Source organism: Pagrus pagrus (genome assembly GCF_965226575.1).
Source record: "Pagrus pagrus genome assembly, chromosome: 12".
Taxonomy (NCBI): Eukaryota; Metazoa; Chordata; class Actinopteri; order Spariformes; family Sparidae; genus Pagrus; species Pagrus pagrus.
Genome location: NC_140196.1, coordinates 26,397,149 through 26,406,987, shown reverse-complemented (window position 1 = coordinate 26,406,987; position 9,839 = coordinate 26,397,149). Strand labels below are relative to the sequence as shown.

Below are 9,839 nucleotides of genomic sequence, written 5' to 3'. Positions count from 1 at the left end.
AGGAGGTGAGCTTGTAGAATCAAGAGCATTTTCTCTTTTCTAAAGTGTGGGGGGCACTTGTTAATACCAGACCCCCCCTGCTTCATTGTTTATGAAACAGTTCCTTAAAGCTGGAGAGGTTAAAATAGGCAAAAAACAATTTCTCAATAGATAAAAATGTTAGTTCAAAAGTCTTTAACCATGAGGCCTATGGACATTTTACAACGAGAATGAGTGCATTTATTTATGCTTATGAAGGTAAAGATACTTCAGAGTAACATGAAAAAAACTGAATTTCACCTTCAGGTAATTCATTCCATGAAACTCTGATCTAACATACTATATACTGATGAGGTTTGGGGAATTAAATGAACAAGTTGTTCTGTGTTGGTGTGCTGCCCTGAGTGTGCTGCTGTCAGACAGTGTGGATGTCTAAATAAATAGAATTCAGTCCCCAAGACTGACCTGTGCTGTGTTCATAATGTCCCTGGTGGCAAGACAGGAAAAGATGAGGATACTGATAATGTCAGACTGGGCTAACAATCTGAATGCCTCTCACAGGAAAAGATGTTGGACTTCTTAAGAAGATTAGGTTTTCTTAAAGCATGGCAGAATTAGTGGGCTGTGGAGAATTTAATACAAATAAACAGAAATCTTGTTGAGTAGCCTTTTAAAAAAAAATTAAAAATTGCTGAGTGATTTCATAATTAATTAGCCTGAATTGAAGTTTTCACATTGATAGCAGTGAGAAGAGTTTGCTGCTTTACATAATCTACTTTTTTTGTGGTGCTTTAAATCTGGATTACATCTACGTGGAGTCAGTAGCCTACCCTCCAGATATTTAAGAAAGAAAGAAAGAAAGAAAGAAAGAAAGAAAGAAAGAAAGAAAGAAAAAGTCCGAATCAGAATCATCATCCCTTCCAGTTGAAGTCCTTGGTGACTCTGCAGCGGGCGGGTCCGGGCGGGTCCGGGCCGTCAGTAGGCGGTCCAATGCGCTGCTTCAAATGACCAGAACAAAGATATAAGTGTGTGCTCAGTGAACAAAGTCTTCAGAAGAGCTGGAACAGAAGCAGAAGCGAGCGGGCTGACTAGCTGGAGCAAGCAGAGAATCAGCGGGGTCAGACGCCAGGCTCCTGGCTGCTGCTGTGGAATAAAAACATCTGGCTTGAAGGGGGTGTACGGGAGGACCCGACAGATGTTTCACTGAGATGTTTAAGACGGTCTCCAACAGCGTGGTGAGTATATTGTAGATCAATAGTTCATAAAGCCACAGCTTCACAAAGATGTTTACTAGAATTACCAGTAGGTTTCCTCAAGTAGTCTAATATTTCTCCAGTTTATCTAAACTAATGCATGATTTGCATTGCACACTTGATTAATTTGACAGTCCAGGAGCAAACCAAACATGTCCTCATGTCACTGTTACAGATTTTATATTGCAGAATTAATAACACTATACGTGTTTTCGTCCAGAGGAACACACATTAACTTTTAGCATATATTTGAGTTATTTTGGAGGAGATGAAATGTTTCAGCAGTTTGATACAATGAAATACATTTTTTTGCACTAATAAAGAACAGGAAATCTAAGTGGGAATGGCGTATTACTGTACGTGTCGTATAGTCTAACCGAAAAGAAGGGCCTAAAGTGGCTGAAAGTGAAAGTGGCACTAACCCTGTATAAATGACTGTATTCAGAAAGTATAATCTGACATAGCCTTTATTTACAGGCAGTGATATAGAGGTCAAAACCAAAGTAATATCAGGAAATCAGCGCAAATGTTTTCAGGATTTCTTATTTGATTTACTATTTGGATTAAGCATTAAATTCCCTTGTCTCTCAATGAGAGGCAGATGAGCCTGAATGGTCTTGGCCGTGCTCAGTAAAGGCCTATATCCATTATCCACCCAACATAAAAATAAGCAGCCAAGGCTGATCATTGTAATAAAATTCATTCATTTCAAAATATTACCTAACGTGAAGAGTAAATAATAATAAAAACTAAATAAAGGAATAGATGGTTTTATTTAAATGTGTGCATTTTGGTCATTGTGTGAGTGATGTGAGGTGCAGACTCAGGGCCTGCAGCGTCACCACCGTGTCGTGCGTCTGCTGAAGGCTCCTTATCATGTGCTCGTGCGCGGCTTGACACAATCAGTCAGAATGTGATTCAGCTGAGGTCTGATCAGTCAGAATAGATCCAGCTGTGAGGAGGCTGAGGTCTGATCAGCTCGTTGTACTCACACAGTGGTTCTCTCTCTGTGACCGAAGGCACACGTCAAACTGCATGCATACCTCTGTCAAATGAGAACATGGGCCGCTGCAGGCGCAAACTGAATTATTACCACACATAAATAAAATAAGGCGCCACAATTAAAAAGGTTAGAGCGGATATTTAACTTAGGTTTGAGCCTCGTCTTACTGACCGCGGTCAGTGGAATATGAACGGGGCAGCACCGAGTCCTCAGTGCGAGCTGCGCATCGGCCGGACTCGTCGCTCACACCATGTCGGAGGGACACATAGGACCGACGGACGCTGTTTTCACTCCGCTGCAGCAGGGACACTTTTTTGTCGACACAGTAGGTGTTCCCAATGTCGAATGAACCCCTTTTGACCTGCTTATAGTCGTGGGGTGAAGAGTTAAGGCAAAGTGTGAAAGGTTAGGACAACATGTAGTTCATGTGTGTGTTTGCGCTTTAGAGCAGCTAAATGAATCCAAACATTAACGGTGACATTTAAAACTCAGATATTAGCCCGCGCTAACTCAACGGCCTTGTTTGAGAGCAGTTTTTGTCGCCTGCACTGTAAAAACTCGGTCACCCGCTTCGCTTTCGTTGACGGGACGTCGGTCGCTACATTTTGTGAAAGAATTTTTATGAAAAAGTTTTTTTTATAAGCTGCTGTTCCACTATCTTCTGACAGGGTTCCTCTGGGCCTGAAGATATTTTCGAGGAGGACTGCTACTCTCCGTCCTCCCTCTCTTCCTCCTCGTCCGTCCCGCCTGTGGCCTCCCTGCCGGGGAGGTCTGCGTGCACCTCCTGCGGCCTGGAGATAGTGGACAGATACCTGCTCAAGGTCAGAAGGCTGTAATGGCGAGATGTCATTCACACAAGTGCAGAATAAGGCCCGTGTAGAACAAAACGGACAATTAGGGTAAACAAAAGCCAAAAGAGGGAGCGACCACAGAGCCATTATAATGTCCTTCCCACGGCTTGAGGCAATTTCTATCAAGTGCCACTTGCCTTTATTTCCTCTGGTGTGTTCAGGCAGCCTGTAGACAGACTCCTCTCAGCCGAGTCCCTACTGCACTTTAACATTCATGTGGTTTGTGGCTCCTGCTAAAAGGTGACCATTTTAAATCCTTTTCAAAACGAATCTGTTCTCAAACACATTTACTTAGTAAATGTAAGTTTGCTGTGTGTTTTTAAAAATGACTCCTTTACAGCCTGTAATTGAGGACACTGGCTACCTGGATTTTATACTGCAAACCAATGCACCGCAGTACTCTCTGAGCTCAAATGATTTTTGTGAATATTGGATTACAGTATATTCATAATTACATTTCTTGACTGTAGATTTTTTCTCTTTTCCTGATGGTAAAAGTGTATAATGGCACAAGTAGCCCATAAGAAGTTGCAGTGAATAACACATATTTAGGATATCCTAAAATTCTAACTGCTACTTCAAATTCCAGTATAATGAATGTATTGTCAAGAATTTGGGTAATCTCTATTGCCTTTAGGCTAGTATTAAATATACTATTAGGGGGTGTTTTTTTAAAAACATGGCAGTTGCAAGCCATATTTAGTTAAAAAAAATAAATGTTTTCCCCTCCCATATCAGGTGAATGACTTGTGCTGGCATGTGCGCTGCCTCTCATGCAGTGTGTGTAATACATCACTGGGACGACATGTGAGCTGCTACATCAAGGATAAACAAGTTTTCTGCAAACTTGACTACTTCAGGTAAATCGGGGGTGCGGGGCCCATGTAGGCCAGTGTAATCATGTCCATACTAAACATAAGCAACAATAACCCATTTTATTTTGACCCAAAATACTCATCACAACAACAACAACATATTTTATATATTTTTTTGTATTTCAGCTTTCTGGTATGGTACAAAACTAAAAATTAAGTCAAATAATATAGCAGTCTTTGGTACTGAATGACGTTATGATCCTATATTTACGTGAAACATTGGCCTATTATCCAGGTGCTCATTGTCAAAGTACTAGTTACATTAGAGCTGCAACCTTTAATCGATTGGTTGATAGGTTTCCAACTATCAAATCAACCACCAATCACCCTAACACTCAATCGACCAAAATAACTTTCAAGAGGAAGCTGGCATCCTCTGCTTCCAGCCTGTCCGCTGTAAACACATGATAGCAGATTGGGTAGGGCCTGTTCACTGGGCCTTTTCAGGGGCCCAACCTTTCTGTGGGTGGGGCTGTCTCCTTGTTTTAGAAATTACAAAACACCCAGATTTTAGATAATCAAAAGAAAAGCAGAAGTTTGATGGGTTTATGGTTTTTCTATCGATAGTGTTCAGTAGTTTTGTTTGTGTAGCCTTCTTGTCTTTAATTATTATAATACCTGTCCAGTTAACAATGGAACATGAGGACTGTCCTGCTGCATGTGTGCTTCTGTTCATGATTACTGAATGACAGAATTCAAACATTAACTGTGATGAATGATTGTCAGACTATTTTTTAATGGATTCTCGGGGGTGACAAACAAACTTGATTTTAAATGTTGGATTAAGCATGCCTCTGCACATTTAGCAAAATCTTATGTTCTAAAACAGTATCAGCAGGGCTGCCTCTTTTTCTTTTAATTTGCTAAAGTTGTGAAGATTTTCAATTGGGTTTTTTTTTTTGAATAACAAACAATTCCAAATGTGGATCAACCACACATGTATGTGTCTGTGAGTAGGGAATAAGGGCTGTAGTGCAGCTTTGTCCTAAGGCTAAATGTATGTTGTTACTCCAAAATAGATGTTTGTTCACATATGATGGTCTGTTCATATACTTTTCTGCATTCAGGTACAACCCTATTGCATAGTTTAATTCGAGACACATTATAATTAGTCTACTATATGATCGCGTCCTGTTCTGAACCAATCCAGACTGAGAGTTTGTGCATTGATAGTTTCACATGCAACACATGTAGGCTCATATTGGCACAGAAGGTGTAAGAGGTTTTAAAGAATTATATATCAGCACAGACTGGGGGTCAGTGTGATTAGAGGCCAAATGAAACCGACCTGGTAAGTTGTCATCAGAGCTTACCCTTATATGCCGATTGCTTAAACTGACAATAGACAAGTTTTCTGCTTCAACGTATCAGTAATGAATTAAGTAAATGTTGATTACACAGTGTAATGGATATAATAATGAAACCATCGGCATTTACATTGGTTCCATATAAACCTTGCTATTAATTTACAATTTTATCTCCCACCGGGCACGAAGTGACCAGGAAGAGGAAGGTTAACTGGCAGTCCCTTTCTATTATAGACTAAATGATTGAATAAACTCATGTTTTGTCCTGTTGTTTTTATTTGTGACTGAGGAAATACCACGTGGAAACACTAGGGGGGAAACTATTGCTGATCATCAATCACCTAATCACAACTCATCTAACCTCAAACTAAACTTGACTATTTCTCCTCATACTCACCTCTCCCCATTTCCTGTATTTCTTCAGGAGATATGGGACCCGTTGTGCTCGCTGTGGCCGTAACATCCACTCCAGTGACTGGGTTCGTCGGGCTAGAGGAAGCACCTTCCACCTGGCATGTTTCTCCTGCACCTCTTGTAGGCGCCAGCTGTCCACTGGAGAGGAATGTGGACTACTAGAGAATAGGGTCTTCTGCCGGCCACATTATGACATCATGGTGGAGAATATCAAACGTGCTAAGGAAAATGGTGAGTATATGGATGGGATGGGTGACAATGATCAAAGTGAATGATGGCAAGCAACAGTCAGTAAATTGATTTATAAAAACAATACAGCACAAGATGAAATGGTAAGGTGAGTAACATTTGCCTCTGGTAACTCTGGGGTGTTTAGTGTCAGATCAGACAAATCATTGAGAAAACTGCTTTCCCATATACCTCTATCTATTAATGAAGAAAATCTTTGCAGTGATTGTTATATACCTTTGTCAATAGAGACTGTAAGGGTTAAGCCATGTACAGTCCAGGTGGTCATGAGTCTGGCCAGTAAGTCATAGTGTGTGCTTGGTCTGCAATGGTGGTTGGTGTGTCATGTAACTCCTCAGGTGCCGGGGCCAATGCGCAGCATAGCACTGTGACAGGGTGGACGATGCTGTTAATTTTGACAGGCAGATCAATAGCAGGACACTCAGAAAGATAATTTAAAGGTCTTCTATAAATGTTATGTGTCCTGTCTTAAAGAGGAACCAAAAGAAGATGAAGAGGGGGCAGACAAAGAAGACTCCAGCCCCATGCCCAGACCTGCTAAGAGGGCCAGGACCAGCTTCACTGTGGACCAGTTACAGGTACTGTGAGTGTGTGTGAGTGTGGCTTCTGTGATTACTGGGCCTTCCTTCTCACTATGTATTAAATTTCCCAGAAGTGTGAGCTGCTGCCACCTGATAGGATAACTTGTTCTGTTTACATTTTTAATAGCCAAACACTTAAACACAACCAAATTCAAATATTCAGCAGTGCCATTGATTTACTGTGGCTACTAAATGAATAGTCTTATTTGATTACATCTTGACAAGCTAAAGACTTATTAGAATCCAAAACAGAGTTTAAAAGAGAATGAATGTTTGACTTACATTTGTCAGGTGGTCAGAAACATGACCTGTGAATGCTAATGCTGCTGTGGATCTGCTCAGTGTGTAAATAAGCTCATGTATATGTACAGTATAGGCCTGTGACATTTGGTCACGTTCATCTGATGTTTTCTGCCCTCTAGTGGCACTGGTAGTTAATACAGTGTATTTGAACACGGACTGTGTGCACTCTGACTTTTCTGCTGACTCCTCTATATAATTTGAGAATAACGTTATCAAACTTCAAACACCATCAACTTTCAACCATGTAATCATATCCCCTTCTACTATCTCTACATATGCAGGTGATGCAAACTCAGTTTGCTAAAGATAACAACCCAGATGCTCAGACTCTCCAGAAACTGGCAGAGAGGACTGGGCTCAGCCGCAGGGTCATTCAGGTAAAGCAAATGTTACTCCCTCTAGAAGAGCTGCTCTAGTGAACACAAATGTTTGATAAAGGATTTGACTTCAGCAGTTGGGTCAGGATAAGCTCTCTTGATAGATGGATAGCTCTGTACAGTGAAGCTGTAGGTCTCAAGTGAAGTCCTGTAAATAGGCACGATATGATAAGCCACTCATATTTTGTCCATCAGTGCAGAAAAACTTTAAATATACATGCTCGGCCAATTTAGATCCACTTGTTGTTGGACAAATGCCTAGAATCTTTTTTTATATTGTAATACCATCAGGGTTCTTAAATTAAGTTTGTATTTAGTGTGTTCACGTTCACCATAATGAAAATGGCTCTGACTTCCCTTTATGTCTGATTATTCCCTGTCTGAGAAGGGAAGTGTTGTGGAACCAGCAGACACTGCTTCAGCACCTGTAAGTGAATAATATGACTTCAGACTAGTTATGAAAGTAATTCTCCCTTCATCCAGGTTTGGTTTCAGAACTGTCGAGCTCGTCAAAAGAAATATATCAGCCCAAATCCTGCTTCCTCCACTATGATTACATCTCTTGCTCCTGGTCAGCTGACACCACCATTAATGGAGGATCTGCAATACACCTATATTTCCTCAGATGCACCCCTCCTCACTGCACTGACTTATATGGATGGTAAGACACATGAAAACACACCAGCACACTGCTGATACAGAGAATACGCCTCACCCCCACTGACTATACACAGCTAACTCAATGATGAATTATGATTCAATGGTAAAAGCTTTGTCTGCCAGGAAAATCAGTGTCTTGCCCATACCTGCAGGAATCACATTTTTACTGCAGTAAATAAATGAGTGTTTATTAAATCCAAAATCTGACTTTTAATCTTTGTGGTTTATTCACTATTTCTTTTTTCTCCCCAGTCCACACTCCAGACCCACTTTTGCTGCAGCCGCTCATTTCTCATTCATTGACACAACTGCCAGTCAGCCATGCCTGAGCTACAGCCCGCCTCCTGAAAGACAATAGTCAGTGATTACCTCGAGGGGAAAATGAAGAGCAAAACCATTACTCATGAATGTAAAATCCTTGGAGGACTGGATGACTTTAATTCATGAAATGTCAAATAACTGCAATTAACTCATTTTGTTTCACTGCCTTATGCGAGTGGAGACTTAAAGGAATAGTTTGGGTCTTTTGATGTGGGGTTGTATGTGGTTCTTATCCCTAGTCAGTGTGTTACCTGCAGTAGATGACTGTCAGCTCGGCCCCTGTGTGAAGAAGCAGCACATGGCACCAGCAGGAAGCAGAGCATTGCGCTGCTGTAAACGGTACCGGCAGCAATACATATTTTAGCCACCTAAAAGAAGGCCCACATAAAAAATATGTATACGCTATATTAAATATATTTTTTGGCACTTTACTTTGCCGTCACACTTTTCCTTTGGCAGTACATTCCCACAACACTACAACGTCTGTATTCCTACACACAGGCGCAGTTGTGCCTGCTGCACACTGTATTGCGCAACAGATCAGCTGTTTCAGTCGGACTTTCATCAGCTGTCTGATAGCAATTTAAAGTGCCAAAAATTAATGTGGCTTCATGTCTTGCTGCTGGTAAAGTTTACAGAAGTACAATGCTCCTGTTCCCTGCCGGCACTACATGCTGCTTTCCCACGCTGCGGGCAAGCGGACAGTCATCTACTGCAGGCAATACATCAGCTAGGGAGAAGCACTTCCTACAATCCCACATCAGAAGACTCTAAATATCACTTTAAAGTCAGCCTGTTTAGTCACTCAATTCATTTCATTCAATCATACACAGATTCACAGGTGAGAGCGTCAGGTAAAATATGGGCATATGTGAGATGAAACTTTTGTTAATATGTATGTGAAATGAATTTCTTTGTTTAATTTATTTGGAGAATATGATGAAAATATGGCACTTTGTTGGAAAATGATGATAAAGCGGAGTATAGATCTGGTTTTCAGTTAGATTTTAGAGTTTATTTAAAAATGTGTTTGAGGATGAGAGAAATGACAGTTTGCCCACTTACAAAATAATCTATATAAAATTCAGGAGTTTATACAGCAAATTAAACCCACTACAAATCATCCATAGAGTCTGTTCCTTGCTGTGTTTTGACGACAAATGTGTAGAAACACTTAATTCAGACTGTTTTCCACTGTGAGTGCCCAGGTCTGTTTAATGTTTAATTTTGCATAAACATTTCTTAAGATGCTTTTCAGTAGCACATACAAAGACAAAGCAGTACAATGTGTAAATGTTGCCTTATATTGTAAGTGTTAGATGACAATAGAAGCCATGTATGAAATGCACACTGGGAAAATATGGACTTTCACAATGTTTGAGATACTGGGAATTAATGTTCATGGCTGCACCACAAAGCTTTGGTTATTTCTTGATTAAAATCTACTTGGTTTCCTGGAATCAGTTGTGGTCTTCTGAGTACTTGAACACAATTTAGGAGTATTTTTTCTGTTCCTAATACATCCATAAATTTTAGTAGGAAATGTACTTTTTACTCGGCTACATTTGTCTGACAGTTATAGTTACTAGTTACCTTGGTAAGACCATACATATGATCAGTTAATTAATTATGATGCATTGTTAGAGATTAAACTGCCCAACAGCAC

The 9,839-nt window shown here is 40.5% G+C and overlaps 1 protein-coding gene across 2 annotated transcripts; it reads left to right on the top strand.

Annotated features, from left to right (window-relative positions):
• Positions 1–1,060: 1,060 nt before the first annotated feature.
• Positions 1,061–9,633, top strand: LOC311266385 (LIM/homeobox protein Lhx8-like). 2 transcript variants are annotated; one of them, XM_084368734.1, is made up of 8 exons: positions 1,061–1,214; positions 2,904–3,056; positions 3,825–3,946; positions 5,693–5,913; positions 6,406–6,509; positions 7,097–7,192; positions 7,676–7,853; positions 8,105–9,633. In XM_084368734.1, the coding sequence occupies exons 1-8, from the start codon at positions 1,188–1,190 to the stop codon at positions 8,179–8,181; spliced, it is 978 nt and encodes a 325-aa protein (XP_084224860.1). In that variant the 5' UTR covers positions 1,061–1,187; the 3' UTR covers positions 8,182–9,633. The 2 variants fall into 2 exon arrangements, with proteins under 2 accessions (XP_084224860.1, XP_084224859.1); XM_084368733.1 differs by lacking the exon at positions 1,061–1,214 and adding an exon at positions 2,203–2,560.
• The last annotated feature ends 206 nt before the right edge of the window (positions 9,634–9,839 follow it).

What these genes read in the sequence shown, in the direction of transcription:
- LOC311266385 (XM_084368733.1), top strand. Translation starts at nt 2,486, where the DNA reads ATGTCGGAGGGACACATAGGACCGACGGACGCTGTTTTCACTCCGCTG. An exon ending in TGGACAGATACCTGCTCAAG is followed by an intron (nt 3,057 to 3,824) that starts GTCAGAAGGCTG and finishes CTCCCATATCAG; the next exon opens with GTGAATGACTTGTGCTGGCA. An exon ending in TCACTGTGGACCAGTTACAG is followed by an intron (nt 6,510 to 7,096) that starts GTACTGTGAGTG and finishes CTACATATGCAG; the next exon opens with GTGATGCAAACTCAGTTTGC.